Source organism: Uloborus diversus, chromosome 5, assembly GCF_026930045.1.
Source record: "Uloborus diversus isolate 005 chromosome 5, Udiv.v.3.1, whole genome shotgun sequence".
Taxonomy (NCBI): Eukaryota; Metazoa; Arthropoda; class Arachnida; order Araneae; family Uloboridae; genus Uloborus; species Uloborus diversus.
The window spans coordinates 139,319,630-139,340,522 of NC_072735.1; the positions used below are offsets into that span (position 1 = coordinate 139,319,630).

At 33.4% G+C, this 20,893-nt stretch overlaps 1 protein-coding gene across 1 annotated transcript in view; it reads left to right on the plus strand.

Moving 5' to 3' along the window:
- The window catches only part of LOC129222864 (potassium channel subfamily T member 1-like), a 368,024-nt gene that overhangs the window by 80,743 nt on the left and 266,388 nt on the right, over positions 1 to 20,893 (plus strand). Inside the window, exon 3 of the mRNA XM_054857422.1 lies at positions 17,093 to 17,172. Within this exon, the coding sequence (XP_054713397.1) occupies positions 17,093 to 17,172 (80 nt within the window). The remainder of the gene's footprint in view (positions 1 to 17,092; positions 17,173 to 20,893) is intronic.

Consider the following 20,893-nt stretch of genomic DNA (forward strand, 5'->3'; position numbering starts at 1 on the left):
TGAGCAACAATGAATTTTCAATTAAAAGATCACTTACATTTTTGTATAAAAGTAGTTAAAAACAATTAAACATCATTTTCTAATTATTTTGGAGCGTAGATTTTTTTAATCTGATGCAGAAAATTCAGGGATTTCTATCAATATTTAATTTTAATCCGTACGATCATTATTTTCGGCCTGATATTAGAGGATTTAGGCAAAAGTGTGGTTTAAAAATTAAATAAACAAATAATTCATGTTTAATTAATTAATTTGATTATAGAATGTTGCATTGTCATTATGTCTGAGGCTACATACAAAATTTCAAAAGAATCTGATCAAAGAAAGTGGGTGAAAATTGAGTTGCATTATTCCACCCGAACAGACACCAACGAAACCAAAATAATGAAAACATGGTAAAAGACCTATTTAAAATAAAAATTTTAACTTAAACTTGAAAAAATTCCATTCCTTTCAGTAGTATGTGGACTCTTATGTATTGCATGAAAGCAAAAACACCTTGATTTTTTACATTTTTAAGCTGGATAATTTTTTAAAATGTCTTTCATTTTGTTGAAAAAATATGTAAGCATATTAAAAACTCTTGTAGTATACCTAAATGCTTTAAAACTTGGGTAAATGTTTTTCGGTACATGTGGAGGAGCTGGCTCACACTTTCAGACGCAAGTCGGCACAAGTTGCCGTTGTTCAAATTATATGAAGCTATTTTTACTGTTGGTTTAATATAAAATAAAAAAATAATAAGATGGTATACGACAAAAAAAAATCGACTTTAATTTCGTTTAGTACACCCTAATGTGCATTCAAATGCTCATACAGACGTTACGCCAACGATCTTAAAACTTGATTCACCTATGGTTTAAATGGAAATTTATGTTGAAATGCGAGTCAAAACTTTCCTTAAATACTTACATCATGCCTGTTCATTTGAAATAAACTTTTCAAAACTATTATTATAAGCATGTAAAAGTTTTTGACCTGAAGAATTTCTTTGTTAAAAAGTTTTCAAAATTAACTTCAGAATTGCAATTTGTTACCGAAATTAACTGAGACATTCAGAGTTTTCTTTAGTGAAAGCGTGATAGTAGAATAAGCTAACTATTTTTTTTACTAAGCAAACGAAACCAAAACGCGTGAAATTTTTTTGCATGCACCAGCTTAATTAAAACTTCCTAGTTGAAAGCATGTCAAGAGCTCTATTTTTAAGAAAGTGAACTTGAAGAGTTTTAAAACTTGGGTTGCTTATTTTTTTCTTCCAGAAAAAAAAACATATCTTGAATGTCTTAAAATATTTATTTGTTATAAAGTTAATACTATTTGTGTGCTGGAGATTGTAGTAATGCTAACTTTTTGTAATTTATTATTTTTGAGTGAGTTTGAAATAGGTTTTCTATTAGCATTTACGAATCAACTATTCTTTTTAATGTGCTCAGAATTTTATCCGTACAAAATACATCTTTTTCGTACTTAAATGCAATTAAATTAAAATTTTATTCTACTTAGTTGAAATATGGTAACTACGTTATACGTTTCTTGTTTACAAATTTAAAATACCGTATATTACTTTCGACTTCTAAGTTGTTTCAGAAAAATAGAACGACAATTTTATAAAAATAGTTCCAAAAGTGTGTTATAAAACAAAAATAAATACTTTATTGGATTCCCCAGAAATGATTTATATGTCGTTCAACAGGCTTAAAATATTAAATTTTCTCCAGCGGAAAATTTGCAATAAATCTTTTTCTTATCATTCTTTCGCCGTAAAATATAATGGAATGTCTAGAAAAAAGAGATTATATTCGTGTAAGCGTTAATAAAATATACAACTGATACAGTATTAAAGAAGAAAATCTTTTTGCAGAAAATGTATTCCCTGAAAATATATAACTGATTCCATTTCCTGAAAACAGCTTTTTCTGTAAAATAAATAAGCTTTCATTTTTGAGGCAACATTTTATCCGCATCTACAAATCAAATTGACCCTACTGGTATTGTTAACTTCAATAGTGTCTCTGAGACTGTACCTGAAACTGAGTTTTGTTACCGTTAAGATAGGTTAAACTATTTTTTGTGATTATGTTGTTTTGTTCAGTGTTAGTAAACCTACGTTTTGTTTATTATTAATGAAAAATAAAGTTTTGCGCTCAAACCATTTCTTCGAATGTTTTGAGCAGAAGCAATATCGCAATGGCAGAGGTACTGCAGTTGAATTACGAGCAATATTGTTTGAACCAAACTATTGTTTTCATCATATCGCATATTTCCGTTTTTTGTTGCGTGATCATCGTTCTAACATACTTATACGTTTGCTTTAATAAAATTTTTGTAAATCTGAAACTACATTTTGAAAAAGTAGATTTGGTTTCCTTCTTAAGGCAGTTCAATTCTTATTAGAACAGTATGAACTGTTTTAAGCAGTATAGGAAGCGATCACAATCCTATTCTTATTGAAGTGGGCATAAAACAAAAGGCACTTACAGATAAAAGGAAACACTGGAATTTTAGAAAAGCGGATTGGAAGAAGTACGAAGGTCTCACAAACTCTGGAGTGGAAAATACTTCCTTATCTGATAACAAGAATGAAAATGGGACCAACTTTGTAAAATTAGTAATTAATGCAGCAAAGCAAACGGTTCCTCGGGGGTAGAGTCTCAAAGTACACCCCATTTTTCGCTCACAATCATGTTACTCTGAAACCCCTTTTGGAAAAGAGAGTTGAATTGTCAAATATATTGTCTGTCAATAATACAGAATCTAACAGGGTTGAATTAAATAAACTCAATGCACAGATTAAACGCAAGTATGCCCTTTTCATGAGGCAGAAATGGAGCGAATTATGTGTTACTCTTGACTCTAGAACCCCCGACTCCAAACTGTGGAAGCTAGTAAAGAATATTGACAAATGTCAACCCCAATCTGAGAAATGCAATACCATTCTGGCCCAAGATGGAAGCATTCCCCATAATGATAAAGAAGCAGCCGACATACTGGGTTTACATTTCAAGAGTATCAGTATACTGTCCTTCACGCCTCAAGAAAGGACCATTGAACGCAGAGCAAGAAACCTAGCTCATGGTCACCGTACCATTAAGGCAAGGAATTCCTTATTCTGCGCTGCCTTCTCTCTGCAAGAATTAGAAAATGCAATTAAAGACTTGAATCTTTCTATATCTCCTGGCCCTTATGGCATTTATGGACAAATGATTTCACATCTTGGTGAGCTGGCTGGACAGAGACTGCTTGACATTATTAATAACTCCTGGAGCAAAGGAAGACTCCCCAGGAACTGGAAAAAGGCAACCATTATACCTATAAGGAAACCTGACAAAAATGCAACTTCACCTCATGCTTATAGACCTATTGCCTTAACTAGTATACACTGTAAAGTTATGGAGAAGATGATTCTTACTAGACTTACCTTTCATCTCGCTTCCAAAAATCTTTTACCAAAAGAACAATTTGCATATCGGAAAGGCCACAGCACTACTGATCAGGTTTTGTATTTATGCCAAAGGATCAGGGATGCTCAAAACAACAAGCCAACCAATCACACCGCTGCTGTATTTTTGGATCTCTCTAAAGCTTTTGATAGTGTCTGGTGGAACCGTCTAATAATGAAACTTCATGATAAATTTGGAAAAACAGATTTTTTAAGGGATAGACTGATTCGTGTTAAATATAATGGAGTTCTATCCAGGTGCTACAGAATGCATCAAGGTGTCCCTCAGGGATCCGTCCTTAGCCCAACCTTGTTCTCATTGTACTTGGCCGGGATTGAAAAGATAATATCTGATGGAGGGTGTGAAGTTGGAATGTTCGCTGATGACATTGTCCTGTGGTGCTCTGGCCCCGATGTCAGTCTTATAGAATCAACTCTAAATTCAACGTTAATTAATGTGAAGAACTTTGCAGATGACTTCAAACTGGTTTTCAATGTTTCAATGTCATATACGGGATTCTTTACTACAAATAAACATCTTTACTCGTATCGCCCCCAGATTCTCTTTAATAACCAGCTTCCCTCATATGTCAAACACCCTAAGTACCTGGGTTTCGTTTTGGATCTAGAGATCACGTGCAATGGGCACTCACTACATTTGGTCAACAAGAGTCGCAAGAGACTGAACATCCTTAAGTACATCTGTGGAAGAAATTGGGGTGCTGATGCAAAAACAGTCAGGGCAACGTATATTGCTCTTATTAGACCTATCCTAGAGTATGGGTCCCCACACTGTTAAAAATTTTCCGGAAAATTTACGGTAATTGTTACTGGCATCCATGTTGCCAGTAACTATTACCGTAAAAATCAAATGTTACTGTAAAATTTTACGGTATCCTCGGTAGGCCGCAGCAACCAATTGGCGCTGGGATCGCTTATTTCTCCGGTATAAATTGCCGTAAAAATCAGCGATGCGTCGGCGATGCAATTTTACAGTAACAATTACCAGAAAATCTTCCTGAATTTTTAACAGTGCAGCATACTTCAGCGTCTCTTTAACGAATCTCTCCAAATTAGAGAGGGTTCAGTTATGTGCAGCTCGTATCATAACAGGTTTGAAAAGCAGCTGCCCGAACGACATTGTACTCTATGAGGCAAATCTTCCACCACTTGGTCTTGAAAGAAACTCAAACTTGGTTAAATATTTTAACAAATTACGCAGCTATGGAAACCATAATTGAACATCAGAATATTTGTGTAATTGGATACATAATCAAAGATTAAAGAAATATGGCGCATTTAGTTTGGCTGATAATATGAAGATAATTACTAAATCAGTAGAGCAGTCCTCTCTAAGACCTTGTGTGAGCCCGATTGTGGGCCTACCCGAAGTTCACTTCCATACTGAACTTATGTCCGTCACTAACAAAAACACAGATGCTCCAGATTATTTAAGACAGTTGGTCTAGAAGTTATAGATGGCATCCCGAGTGATGCCATTTTGATTTACACAGATGGCAGTAAAGATGAATTGAATAACACTGGGAGTGGTGTCTTTATCGAAAGTCTTTCTGTTCAGCTTTCCAGACGCAACCCGGATAACTGTTCGGTATTCAGAAGTGAATTAATCGCCATAAATGAAGGATTAAATACCATCCTTCACGACACTAAATATGGTGACATTTGGATCCTTACTGATAGTCGGAGCTCGATTCAATACCTACAGAACTGGAGCAGTGTGAGCGACCTTGTGGGTATTCAGATTATCACCCATCTCAAAAATCTAACCAAGGGAAGGGAAGTCCACTTTCAGTGGATTCCCTCTCATGTAAACATTCATGGCAATGAAGCCGCAGACATCTTGGCTAAAAGAGGTTGTTCAGAGTTGCCCAACAGGGACTTCACATTAACTTATAAGGAAATTTTCTCTATGAAGAAACAAGGAGACAGGCAAGTCTGGATCACCCCTCCCGCCCATCCCTGGTACTGCAGGAAGATCCCGGGAGGCTCGTTAGATTTCGAGGGTGACAGACATGATCAAACGGCCATCTCAAGACTCATAAGTGGTTATCTGAAGAACATGATTTTCGAGTCTGGGTGTAAGATCTTCTCTTTGTGCAGCAAATGCAATGTGAAACCGGCATCCCCCGACCACATCCGTAATTGTTTGGGGTTCACTCTGGCAGATGTCTGTGCTAGCCCACTACCGGTGCTTGACTTCGCTAGGATTCATGGCATCATGAATCTGATCTAGCTGCCGCTGGATCAATGAAGGATTGTAAACAACAACAACAACAGTATTTAAATTCAGACAAAATGAGCAAGTGATATTTTGTAAAAAGTTGCAAAACATTTCGATTAAATGTACTCTTTTGCCGAAGATTTTTGGAAATGCTGTTGTGTAAGGAAAGAGAATATTGCCTTGTATAGTTCACTATTTGTACACATTTAGAAAAATGTTCTAGATATAAAAACTTCCATTAACATGATGCACGAATTGCGTGGTCCTTTTAACTTCCTTTTACAAACGAGCTGATGTGTGCATCACATGACTTCTTTTTACTCCAATTTAATGTAATTTCCCAATTACTGGCAATTTTAATATGATTCAATAGTTTATTCTCTAAATTTCACAAACAGTGGCCAAATTGAAACAGATTTTTAAAAAATCGCCACATTTGTCACCAAGTTGGCGACAAAACTCGGCGGGCAAAAAACTGGCAATATATCGCCAATTTGTCTGCCAAATTATAACACCACTTGAGTTTACATCGAAATTAAAATTGATTTCCCCCTAAAAAGGGGCAAAAGACCCCTTTAGAGACATCCGAATGCAACCAAAAGGGGAGGTGCACAACTAGACCCCACTAAAAGTCTACGTACCAAATTCCACCTTTCTAGGACTTGTCGTATAACTCAATTCTTGAGTTATACGACATACGCACATCCGCACATACATACATACGTACATACAGGCGTCACGAGAAAATTCGTTGTAATTAACTCGGGAATCGTCATTATAGATATTTCGCGTGTCTATGCGCTCTTAGGCACTTATTCACGAGTGGTCGAGTCGAAAAAAAAAACTCAATATTCATTCGGGGGGTGAGTAAAATAAAAATTAAAGTCGATTTTTGAGTGAAATTTTTTTTGCGAATACAATACTTCCTTTTTATTAAAAGGAAGTAAAAAGGAAGTATTGTATTCGCAAAAAAATGTTCACTCAAAAATCCACCTTAATTTCCATTTTGCTCACCCCAGAATGAATGTTGAGTTTTTTTTCCGACTCGACCACACGTGGATAAGTGCCTAAGAACGTATAGACACGCGAAATATCCATTTCGACGATTCCCGAGTTAATTACAACGAGTTTTCTCATGACGTCTATGTGTGTACGTATATATGCGCGTATGTGCGTATGTATGTCGCATAACTCAAGAACGGTCTGTCGTAGAAAGTTGAAATTTGGTACGTAGACTCCTAGTGGGGTCTAGTTGTGCACCTCCCCTTTTGGTCGCATTCGGGTGTTTCTAAAGGGGTCTTTTACCCCTTTTTGGGGGGAAATCATTGTTAATTTCGATGTAAACGCAAGTGATGTTATAATTTGGCTGACACTTGGCGATAGATCGCCAGTCTTTTGGTCGCCAGGTTTTGGCGCCAAATTGGCGACATATTTGGCATTTCTTTTTAAAATCTGGTTTCAATTTCGCCACTGTTGGTGATATTTAAAAATTTAACTATTGAATCACATTAAATTTGCCAATAATGGGAAAGCAACATTAAATTGGTGTAAAAAAAAGTCATGTGATGCACTCGTTTTTTTTTTGTTTTTTTGTTTTTTTACGACTAAGTGAATTTTGCAAAGTTGATATAAGGAAAAAAGAAAGGGACACCGTCCATTAGTTTATACTCAGCCTGATTCTTGTATGCCTTGTATTTGTGTTCTCTATTGTTCAAAACTAGATCACGTGACAAATTATGCATTTAGTTGTTGAATCGGTTGCGATTTCTTCCATGTGACGCGTCAGAAACAGCTTCGAAAGTTAAATCAACCAAAAGGATACTGGCTCTAATGGGCTTAAGGGGACATTCATGTTTTTTTTTTTCTGTTAATTATTTCCTGTATTTATGTAAAATAATTGCCATGAGGTTATAATAAAGTGTAGTGCTTAGTTAATTTTTAAAATATTGCGCCCCCTTTTAAGCTTTAAACAATAATGTCCAACCTACGGTCTGTGGACCATATGAGGCTAGCAAAATTGGTCGAAGGGCCGGTTAAAATGTTCAATGAAAGAATCGAAAATTTTGCGCTGAAACATTCCAAAACAATCGCTCATCTTCATTCCGTATCAAAAATGATCGTTACAAGTTTGAAACCAAATATTAAGAAAATGGTTTCTGAAAATGAGATGGGATTTTTGTATGAATGAAGTAAGCCTGTAGTAATGACAACAACAGTTCTTATTTTTTATTTATTTACCGTGTTTTCTCATGTTATACATAAAAAAATATGTATGCTAAAGCTGTAGATTAACTGTCGCCAAATGCCAAAAGGCGATCAATACGTTGAGAATGGCTTCCAAAAAAATAAATATTAGTCACCTGTACTGGCAACCATTTTCCTAGTAGTGGAAATAGCGTAAAGATTTTTGAATGTGTTATCTATGTGTCTGACTACACTCCGAAGGTGATATTAAAATACTATGTTATGGATATAATATTTACGCCATCAGGGTCAGAGGAAGTTTCTCAATATGGAAACGGTCGTAACATTTGTAAAATGCTTGTACTGACACGGATAGTTGAGAAAAATATTGGTTTTGGAGAGAATCATTGCAGAACATTTATTCAGTGAGCACTTAGCAACATATTTTTTTTAAGCATATCGGCAAGTAATGCAGGCCTGGAAACGATATGGAGTGAAATGAAGTTGCATAATGTTGGAACGAAGTATGTAGTCGAAGAACAAATTGTTGGGACGAAGCTTTTGATGCTAGATACTTTATTATAAGCACAAGTAAGAGTAAAAATCATTGGAAAAATCATTTTCTTTAGAAAATATTTTTGTGGAACAACAAATTTATAGTGTTTTTTTTTTTTCCTGGAAAATACATTAAGACTTTTTGTGCTGCTTGTACGTGCATACTTATTTAAAAGTGGCCGCCAAAATTGCAAAATTTGCTTCCATTTTTTCTAATCCCTACGTGGTTACAATTCATAAGTTTTAGTTTACAGCTTTAATGTGTGCTCTTGTCCGCAAAACCATCTCAATATGCGGTGTGGTCCTGGGATAGAAAGAGAAATTGGGAACCACCGACTTAAACCAAAAAAAAAAAAAAAAAACATGTCGCAAGATTCTTGTCATGGAAAACAAGCTCAAGGCGAATTTCTAGAGTAAAATTCATCTTCTGTAGACAACATTACACAAAAGGTGTAAAATTTAACGCAAACCCACATTATTTAAAACTTTTGTAAAGATTTCTCTAACACTCAGCTGCGAAAAGAGTCTGGCTTCAGTAGAGTTTTTTCGTTAACGTTTTCTTTTTCCTCTTCAGTTCGCAAATAAAATCTCGTCTGCGAAATCAGGTGCGTAGTGTTACAAGTCTTTTTTATCTTCGAACAACTTCCAAGAGGGAAGAAATGTGATTAGTTTGGCTTTCAAGAGCAGTTTTATGAAAACTTTTCCTCGTGTTTCAACAGAAAAGAACGCGCGAAGCTTAACATCAAAAACGATCGATCGCTTTTTACACACTCCTCTCTTCCTCTTTTTTCTTGCTTCCAGATATGAAGAACTTTTCTCCAGACGATTTTAAAACAAAATTAATTTCAGGTATTCTAAGTGGACGGAATTTCATCATGGAGTAGAAATATATATTGAAAAAACGGGTTAACGTGAAGCAGTATCTATTGCAATAAGTTTATCCCGTGGGAGGTCTCGTGGTAACATTTACAAAGTGTTGATGGAAAATAATGAATTACAGTTGAATCTCTCTAATCCGAACCGAACGTCCAATAATTCAAAAACCACTAGATGAAATAAATGTACATTGATTCCAGACATAGCAGTCCAGATACGTATTTCATATTTTGCTTTAAAGAAAATGAGAGATTTTTTAAAGTTAAAAAAAAACTATTTATACTAATGCTGGTTTCAGAAACAGCGTAACGCAGCGTGTACGTCAGTTTCTTGAGAAAGTCTACAGAATATTTCGTAATTCGGACAAGAAAAAAAAACTCTCTAAAAATTAAAAAAAAAAGCGAACGAAGATTTGTATCTTATTTTCTGGGATCCACAGGACTATGTCACCAATCAACAAGTAGTGTACTTGTGTTCTTAAGTTTAGCATTTTATTTTTATGCTTATTCCTCATTGCTGACCTAAATTTTGCTAGCAATCTTGGCTATCTGACAGACTATTTTAGAGGGTTTTAATATGCGTCGCAGACTGCATCGAAAAGTTCTGTGGCTGGGAAGCACAGTAGTAGGTAGCTGTACTTTATTATATGTTTATTGTCATACATTCTTTCTTCTGTAATGCTGCTGATATCCTTCGTTCACTCGACATTAAATGAACAGTTTATTACAGCATTTCTTGTGAACTTCATGTCGCTCTTATGATCATTTTTAGTCACATTCTAACTGCTTCATGTACATTGTAATCATTCAGAAAACATTTTAGGTAAATATTACTGTAAAATGGAGTTTTTACAGTACTGAAAACTTTTAAAGTAAATTTTTCCGGAAAACGTATTGATCCCACGCCAGATAATCTACCACTTTACTGTAGGTGTGAAACCCAGGCTTTTCTATTACCGCGTTTCCATTTAGCGTAGTGGCTAGAATGATATACTGCGAACAATGTGATCCAGGTTCAATCCTTGCTGAGTGAAACTTGTTTGTTATTTGGCGAATAAACCACAACTTTCTTGTTTTTCTGCCGTCAAATTTTACAGTTAAATATGATTTTACGGTACAAATACCTGGCAACATGGATGCGAGACTTTTTAGTGTACAAAACACATGAACAGTATAATATGTTCCCTAATATAAACGATTTCATTGTCAGAACTCCCCCAATTCCCAATTAGTTCGATTTGAATAGGTTCTACTGTACTGCTTTCAAAACTGAACCCAACCAAAAGCTGTGCATAAGAACCTATTCTCAAGTAAACAGGGTTTTTTTTTTTTTTTTTTGGAACAACATTGGAGGAAAGTCGTCAATGTATGACAATTCCCCATAACGTATGCAACGAGATTCGGTATATCATGAAATATGAACCCAACGTGTTCACTGTTACCGTAATCTCATGAAAAGTGTTTCACCTCAGAAGATAATTTTATGTCGCGAATTAAACACAAAAAGGGCTATAACTCACACAAAACATTTCTTTAAGAAAAAACTAAATAGAAATTTAGAGTTTTGGCTTGGAATTGCACACCCCCGGAGTACGTTCGAAATTTGTGTCAAGTTTAAGAAATGTAGGTAATATATGGGCTTATAGCCATCGGGTACAAAAAAAAAAAAAAAAAAAAAAAAACAAAGACACACCGTCTGCGTTACATATATACATTAAACTCCCGATTATCGGCGGTCGGTTTATCCGCGGTTTGGATTATCCGCGGATCTTTTCACTATTTTTTTTAACAGTCATTAAATGCTTTTAAAACTTTTGATTGTGTTATTGTTCGTTTTTAGTTTTTACATATGTATATTTTTTTACATTCCATGTTAGTAGATGGAATGTAGCAATGTTTTTAGCTATAATTTAAATGTAAGTGTGAGTGTTATTCATAACGTCTTTTGCCTATTATTTGGATTATTCGTGGTTTTCGCTAATCCGCGGTTACCGTGCCACCCTATTCCGCGGATAAACGGGAGTTTATTGTAGATAGTAATTTATACTTTTGGTACTATGATGCGTAGATAGGTAAAGGGCAGTAAACGCAAATTTTTCATTTTTATTTAATTATTTTTTTATATGAAGGGCTCGGAGCAAGAATATGAAATGACACATGAAGTGAGTTTTTCACTAGGTCAACTTCCAACTTATAAAAAAAAACAAAGGTTTATACATTCTATATTCTGCAATACTCAAAACAGATATGTTTCTTCTCCAAATGACGTAATCCGTAGTCAATGTTTATTTCAGTTTTAGTTATGAGAAACAAAAATTTTGATCGAAAAGTCATTTCTGCCTCGAACATTTCATTTATATTGTTTTCATTTTTGTTATCTATTGTATGTTAGCTATAACGTACAAGCTTGCTTATTTGGTTTCCACTGAAAATTTAATCACGAAAAAAACGTCCAGTCCCACGTATCCTCATTGTTGGTATGGCATCCAAAAGCCGTTTCTCCAAGTATCTCGAAATCTCATTTCTGTAGATACTGCCGTTTACCTTTCCACGTCAGTACAGCGGTACTATTGCATTATAGTTTGCAGATTTGTTGACATCTCTATTTTTGAGACAAAACTGCATTGCTTCTGAATGTCACAGAATTGGCCGTTCTTTAGTTAGTTACCTAATATATAATGTAAATCAGATAAAATGATATAATTAATATCCTAATACGTACATAATTATGTTTCAATCTTAATTTTTCGAAATATTATTTTATGTACGGAACATTTATCGACGTATTTCAAAAAGTTAATGACAAATTATGAATCAGAGTTATAAGCACTCAACAGCTGACCCTAACCTAAAATTATTAGACCGGCATTAAAATTAATTGCTTACAATTAGTCACTGGTGCCCTTTTTTTTCAAAACTTTTAGAGAAGAAGATTCAATTTTTTGCAAAACTTGGCTTGGGCATTATTTTTTTTTAAATTTGTTTTCAGGAATAATTTATTTATTTTCTCCAAACTTTCATTTTACGTCATGGTTCAGTAGCATTTTGTAAAATTGTTTCATCAGTAGACAGTTATTTATATTAAAGGTCACTAGCAAGTCATTTACATTTTTAACACATAATTACTATTTCTAAAAGTGGATTGTTAAAAAGTCATCCATATAAAATAAAAGGTCAGATTTTTCTCTTTTTCCAAATCTTTATCGGATGCAGTAAAATCATACATAATCCAATTTTTAATCCAGGCAAGAAGAGGAGCATTAAATGTTTTCATCCTTTTATCGTTACTTTTTAGAAAATGACGTTTCTTTTTGTATAGGATATTTAAAAACAAGATTCATCCCTTTGTTTCATTCTACGCACAAAGTTTTAGCATTTTTTTTAATAGAAAAAAAGGTATAATTTGAACATATATTTGAAATTATGGTGTGAATTTAATAATTTAAAAGAGCATTTGTTTTATACGTATTATTAGTAAGTAAATATTATCTTACAATTCATTTCTGATATAAGCATTTTCTTTTTTCACTTAAATAAAATTTGAAGTGATACGGTTGAGATGCTACTAGGGAGTGAATTTGACAGAACTAATTAATAATAATTTATAATCTACTCTTTGTAGCTAATTTTATTTATAAGTTTAATCTTGAGTTCAAGTTATGATTGGAGCATGTTTAACTTTTTGTCGAAAATTAGTTTGAACGGACATTTTTTTTTTTTTTTTGCCGTTATTACTTAATTTCATAAAAGGAATCAATATTTAACTAAATGTATGAATTTTTTTTGTGGCTATGACTCACGAACCCTTTGAAAATCGATCTAAAATGCTAAATTGATTCTTTTTTTTTTGCATTCAAAGCTCTAAGATTTTAAAATTTTCGAAGAGTTTATGCTTTTTTTTTAACTCTTTAAAAGGAAACAAAAAATAGTTCTCTTCGCAGTCAAATCGCGTGACTCACGGACTTGTTTAGGAGACTATCTTTTTAGAAAAAAAGTATTGTCTTCGAATAGAGTGAATAACTTCATAACAGAATAAACACAAATGGCTGTAATTTTTAATTTAAATTGATAAACTTTTCATGTCATATCAATTAAAATATTCATTTTATTGAGTAATAAGAATATTTAACTTAACTTTTCTAATCAATTTAGGGAGCTTAAAACTGCCGCGATTAAATTACTCCCCCCATCTGCCCCCAAAAAAGATCAGCTGTTTTATCGTGGCATACTATTTTTTCTCTTCTAATACAAAATTGCTACTACGCCAAGTATAAAAGGCTGCTGAGAAAATCTATTCAACTGTTATATTGCTTATGAAATCTGTCACGCGAAGTTTCTAACTATAACTGTTGATTGTTTCTCAAGTTTGCATGCACGCAAATCCGAAAGTGTAACGTATAAGTAGGAAATTAAAATAATGGGTAAAACTTTGATGACTGCTCTGATGATGATATTCATTTTCGGAATATTTCAGTTAATTGCATAGTTCTGGCATGCGTTTAAAGTTCAATTTCCTTATCCACTTTGTTTAAAGGTCAATTTGAAAGTTAATAGTTACAATATAAAGGTAGATTTTTCTCTTGGAATGGAACCTAGTATTTCAATTTTTGTTTTACTGATAAGATATTTTTTTAACTGCAATAACATATTTTGCAATTTTTGCTTCATACTTTTGTTTTCTTTAATTTAACTTATTGCCATTTTAAATGTAATCGTCCACTGAATTGCAATATAACGGTAGGTTTTTTCTCTTGGAATAAAATCTAGTATACTTCTTTCTTAATTTTGCAATTTTGCTGGGATTGATTACATACCGAGCTTCATGTTTTTTGACTGAAAAGACATTTTTAAAATACAAATTATGCATCATATTTTGCAGCTTCATACTGTTGTTCTCTTACATTTAACCTAGAGCTATATTGAATGTAATCATAGACGAGGTCAAAATACAGATTCGCTTTGATATCTTATGTACCGAGCTTCATATTTTTGTTTACTGATAACATATTTTTTAAATACAAATTGTGCAACCTATTTTGCAGTTTGTTGCTTCATGCTGTTGTTCTCTTACATTTAATCTATTGCCATTTTGAATGTAATCATAGACGGGGTCAAAATACACATTTATATCTTCAAACAGACTATACCCTGTATGCCTAGATCTTGGAGCACCAATATCAAGTATAATATTTTTACCAAATTTAATTTATGATAAAAATGTGTCCATGAAGTCGTAGACTTTTTGCAGCAACAATAACCAATATAATGAAGCGCCCTAATTGAGTCATCGTAATCACATTTGAGGAAGTGAGAAGCAAAGGAATGCAAGTGCCAAAATTAAAAATTTGGAGATAACCATTGCAAATAGTAAGTGAACCTCGCCTCTGTCATGGAGCTAAAGGTAATACTAATAGCCCTGGTAGGTGCTGCTATACAGCATGATTTTTAAAAAAATCCCAATGAAAGCACTCCAACAATAGCGGAAACGACTTTGTCGACCAACTCGCTAAAGATGCCACTAACTCAGTCACTGACCTCATTACTCCCTTCCCAATGAGTCAACTCATTAAAGACATGAATCAATTTCTCCTCAAAGACTGGCAATCAATACTGGGACCATTCATCTAATGGTCGCTGGACGTATGATTTTTTCAACACTGTCTCTTTGTCTCGACTCCAAAGTTCTTCCTTAAACCAATTCACCACTAACTATGGGCTTACCCATTCTTACCTCTACACAAGAAACCTCCTTGAATCTCCCTACTTCATTTGTGGGGAACTTGGATACTTTGAGCACTTCTTCTTCCACTGCAGATTTACCTCAAATTTCCATGTTGTGATTTCAAGTAATTTAAGAGCGCAATGGAAGCGTTTCATCTTCATCGATAAAGAGGCCTACAGGAAAGCTCCTTCACTTATTAACTTTCTTTTCCAAAATAAGCAACTTCTTTTTCCCGCCTTATCATAGAACTGGTACTGTTTGGCCATTGAATTCAGTTTATATGTAGTCACGAATTTTATTTGTAACAAGGATCACGTGTCACTATATGTTTTTGTCATGTACTTATGTTTTTGTTTTCTAATTAAATAAACACGTACGTCGTTCAGGGCAAACCAAACCGAGTAGATCTTGCAATCATTTGGGCCCTGAAGGATGGCGCTTACCTACCGAGACTTTAAACACGTTTTACTCAAAATTTGAAATTGTCCACTTAAATTCCTTTGCTTCTCACTGCCGCATTTGCTAATCACATTAAGAGGTGTCCCCATACTGTTCGCCGACACATAATACCCCCCCCCCCCCCGCCCTTTTTTCAGTTTCAATCTTAACTTTTGATGTATTAACTTTTGATATGGGGAAATGATTATAAATGGTCTTAAAAGGGTCCCAAAGATATCCTTAATTATTTTTATTCAAAGCGAAATCAGCCGACATCCTTTCTTAAGATAATTGCTTTAAGGCAGTAACTACGATTCAGTTTTTTCCATACCGTTTCGGAGAAGGCTCAAGAAATTAATATTTTTTCTCAATATTTGGGTAATGTGAAGACTTGATTTAAATATTATTAAAGTACCATTTGAAAATTTTATTTAATTAGAAGCATTAAAGTCTTCTTTCGAACATAAAAATTGATCAAAATAGAAACATTTTTTTTTTCAAATTTTCAGTACGTAGCCGGTGACTTGTAATTCAAAACTAAAAAGCATACATTTATTCTTAATGTAGCAGTATACTATTTTTTTTTAATTTTAACATTTTTCTGCGGATGGGGCTTAAAATTAGGGTAGAATAATGAAGAAACTTTATTACCACTTTCAAACAGAGTTTTTAAATCCATTGATTTTACATATTGAGTCGTTGGAATATCGTCCAAAAAAAAAAAAAAAAGTCATTCAAACGAGGACTGAAAAAAGAAAAAAACTGAGTAAATACTCAGTTTTTTTCTTTTCAGCTTGAGTTTGTCACAGCCATTTACGTGAGAGAAAAAAGTGTCGCGTTTTTCTTTTTTGGCAGCCAAACGTTGTTCGAAAAGAAAAAAAAAGAAAAAGAAAACAAGTAGTCACTTGGGTAGAAAAATCTTGCAATTGTTTCTTTGGTTACATTGAGTAAGTAGTTCAAAAGAAGAAAAAAAGTGCCTCATGTGAGAAAGCATATAATGTTTTGTTTTATACATATTTTATATATATATATATATATATATATATATATATATATATATATATATATATATATATATATATATATATATATATATATATATATATATATATATATTTGACAATTGTAAAACGCTTTTAAGAAACTCCTTAAACCGATAATCAAAAATTATCTAACTTCATAAGTGCTTTCCAGAATATTGCATCAGCTCCAAAGTTGCTGTAGAATAATTAACTTTTTAGTTCATGTATATTTCCATAAAAAGCCTACCACTGATGAGGAACAAAGTAGTCCTTGTTTTTTTATTCATAATTAAAGCACTTTTTCTCAGTTTTTGAGCTGTACTGTATTTTTTTTTATTAGTAAGGCTGCAATTTATTTAAGAAAACTTAATTATAAATTTACTGAAAACTACTATTTGATTTTTTAACTAAAGGGAGATGTGTAATGTTTAACTTGATATTTTTAAAACTTAAAGGAAAAAACTGTTATTACTCGTTTTTAATATAAAAAATATTCAAAAGTTCCTGCATCTACAAAAATGCCTTTTTTTTTTTACTGAATGTATAAGTTAAAATAGGTTATGACACATTCTTAAAATCCAAAATTTTCTCTCTATGTTCTGTTTTTTCTTTCAGGGTCCGTGTCGAGTTTTATGTAAATGAAAACACACTGAAAGAACGGTTACAGTTATTCTTTATAAAAAACCAAAGATCAAGTAAGTGCATATCCTTTCCTTCCTATTTTTTATAATCTCATTAACTCCTTCTTATTTTGAATATTTTAACCTTTTATGTGGAGAAGATTGCAATAAATAAGCTTGCGGAGTTTTTTTTTTTTCAAACTTCTTATTTCTAAAGAAAAAGAAATGTTTAAATATTTCTTCGTAGCTAATTACACTCAAAGAGTTAAATTCCTTTCCAAAAAAAAAAATTGATCGTCTGCTTGAATTTACTTTTGGCCGTAACTTTTATCTGCGCAAAAAATGAAGTCAAAAGGGCCGATTCTCATGTTGCGTTGAAAATGCAAATGAGCTGCATTGAAATTTTCATTAGTTAGCTCAAATAAGCGTTAGTGAAATATCAAAGAGTTGAAATTGTGATGTGATCAATACAAGAGTTGAAATTGTGATAAGTGTTGATTTTACCGCAATGATTTGGAATGTCACATGCAAACGCAGTGCAATCGCACAGGTAACGCGCGTTATGAAACAATACCTTGCGTCAACATGTGAAACTTTGCAGATCGCTAGGTATTCTTTTAAGGCGAGCTAGTTCTCTGATTATACTTCATAAGAAACATCAATGGTTTAGCATTACTGATGCAGCGCGATCGTTGCGTAAACTCGTGATGTGAATGTGCCTTTAACTTGTTCAGTGTTATTGCCGAAGTGAGTAAATTATAATACAAAATAAATTTCGTTCGAGTTTAAAATAATATTTTAAATCGTTAAATTTATCTGATTTTTTGATGCATTCGTTTTTTTTTTTTTTTTTAGCGCATAGAAAAAGTTGCGAAAACAAGGATAGATTAAAATAATAGAATTTCGGATAAAAAGCAAGTCTGTAGACTTGGAGAGAAGCTGTCCAACTCTGACTCCAAAAATTTTAAAGCTTCTGACTCCGACTCATTTAGGGCAGGGTGTCTCAAAGCGGGTTTTAATTAGTCCCAGCGAAGCAGCAGTGAAGCGGCATGGCGCAACAAGGGGGTAAATTCAAAAAAGATAAATTTCTAAAAAATAAAGTTTTGTAACTTGTGACTAGTCAAAGACCAGCTCATTTTTCTAATAGTCAGTAATATTACGTTATTCTGACACCATCCACCTACAAACTACGATAGTCATTTCGTTCGTTTCTTTTTTAAATTTAAGATTATAAATATTGAAATTTAAAACGTGCCTTCAGGCAAAACGGGTCGGGAAAAGCGGATATAGGATTTAAGTATATATTTATTTATAATTTCTTGACTCGTGTGCTAGCTTAGATTTTCTATTTCAATAGGATAAGTATCACTTTGAAAAGCTATTTTTTAGGATGTCAATTAATTAGACTATTAATTTAATCAGTTATTTCTTCATGTTTTATAAACAAATGTGCCGACTTTAAATTGGATATGTACAACTTTTTTATACATTTTTTTTTTTATAATGGCAGGTAGAATCAATTATTTTAATCATTTATAACTTCATAGTTGATTAGCAAGTGTACCAAATCACAATTAGTTAAGCTTACTCGCTTTGGGCTCCCTGGTTGGGCAAAGCGGGTTTTTTAAATGTTTGTAAAGTTTGATAATAAATAAGTATTGAGTTTGAAATAATACAGAACCCTGCTAGGAAATAAAACCGAAATTGTTGCGATAAAAATCCAAAAAACTGCAATTTTCGAGCGTTCTTCGAAAACCTTTCCGCTTTGAGCCACCCTTCCCTACCCTAAAACCAGTTCAACTCTACGACCGATTCCGCAGCGCTGACAGAGCTTCTGACTCGGAGGAAAATACGCCGATTCTTGGTTATCGAAGTTTTAAAAGTGAGATCTTACATAATTAAAAACTGAGCATATGTATCTATGCATGTGTGTATGCATCTATGTCCAAGTAACTTCTTCCAAACGACAGTGAATTGATTATCTATTCAGGTATCGATAGATTGGTAATCTTCCGGTCTTTATGCTTGGCTATTTAACATAATCCACCGATAATAATTAGCGGAAATATCAATTAAAAACTATTAATTATCACACTTAGATTTCGACATTATATCCCTATTTTTCCAAGGCTTTCCTTCCTTTAAATTATTATTCAGTGCGTCATCTCAACTTTCTGTAAGAGTGCTTTTATTAATATTTGTAGCGAGAAGAAAATTATTGGGAAGAAAGATCTGTGTTGCCATTTTTTCTCGAATATGGACAAATAAAATTCTGGCTTTCATTTTATATGCTTTTCCTGTAATTGGGGGATTTAAAATGTTTTCTCTTTCATCATTTTTCTGCTATCTGCAGAAAAATTTCACTGTTTTTTTTTAACCCTGATTGTTGAACACGCGTCACATAAAATAACTTTTATTTTTGAAGTGAACCGTGCAAAGCCAGGTCACACTCTAGTAATTATCAATGTTTTGCCTTCATTCTTAGACTATTTTCTAAGTGAATGCTATTTTGAAACATATTAACTTATCCTTGTTTTGAAATATGGATTTTAAATGAATGATGACGCAACGCATTTCTTGCCAGAAGATTCATCCGTGAATTCCTTTACAAATCCAAATTTTACATTAAAGACATCAAAAATAAGTTAGCTTAAACCAAGAACATAATATTGATGTTTCAGTTCTATCCCCATGCAGACTTGAGAACTTTTCTCGCCATAATGCCGTGACTAGAGTCCCTAATTGGAGTGAAACATTGGACTCGTGAAGCTCATTTGCACTCGATTTCCTCCCAAGCAATTCTCGCCTAAGTGATGCTAATTAACGCACGAATCCGACAAAGAACCCCTTGGCTTCTGGGATTAGGGAAAATTTCAATTCAATTTTGAGAGGTGAAGTCGAGCCTTGGGAAGGTTGAGTATTGCCTCTGAGAGATGTTTTAACGTTGTGGAACATTGGTGCCGGGAATGTAAATAAGATTTTCATACATATATATGAAATCATAAAAGTTTTGAAATGTTAAATTGGTTTTAGTAGATGGCTGTTCTTTTAAGTCAGATTTCAATTTGCGTCTTGAGAGTTAATCTTAGACATCAATTGCGATTTGGAGTTGAATCTTTTAAAAAGTAAATATAAAACATATTCAGTCAAGCTCAGTGTGAAGCAATAGATGCGTAGTCCTTCATTTGACAAATACATTAAATCGTTTTAATTTTAATTCTGGTGTTAACATTTTAACTATCTAATTTAGGCCAGTTGACAATGTTGAAACTAAGGTAACGGCACCAGTATCAGACATGCTTAAGACATCGCTCTCAATTTTCTGAGCCTTTTAATGTATTTAGACTTTTTGAACTATTTTTCTCTCGTGCATTTATATCTCATCTAACGTTTGGCTGCTTCTGGATCGCCTGAATTAGTTAATTCCATTTTTATTTGCTCAATATCGAAAAAAGGTCCGAATCCCAATAACAGACACCGGACAATAATTAGTAACAGGATGAGGGAACGATGAGTGATGGACAAAATTCCCTGTTTCTCTTCAAAATGTGAAAAACCTCTATAATTTGAGAACTAAAACCTTATTAAATTCAAATGAACATGAACCACCAGCTGATCTCGTGGTAGCTGTTCATAACCTACCACCACTGCCTAGTAAATACGAACTGGATAATAAAATCCCCTCTGATAACACAAGATGGTTGCACCGTATTCATGTGCCACAGTAACATCATTTTCACCCCGCCTAAAATTCTTATTATTGAAATCCAAACTTATATTTGTCTGTTATTCTACC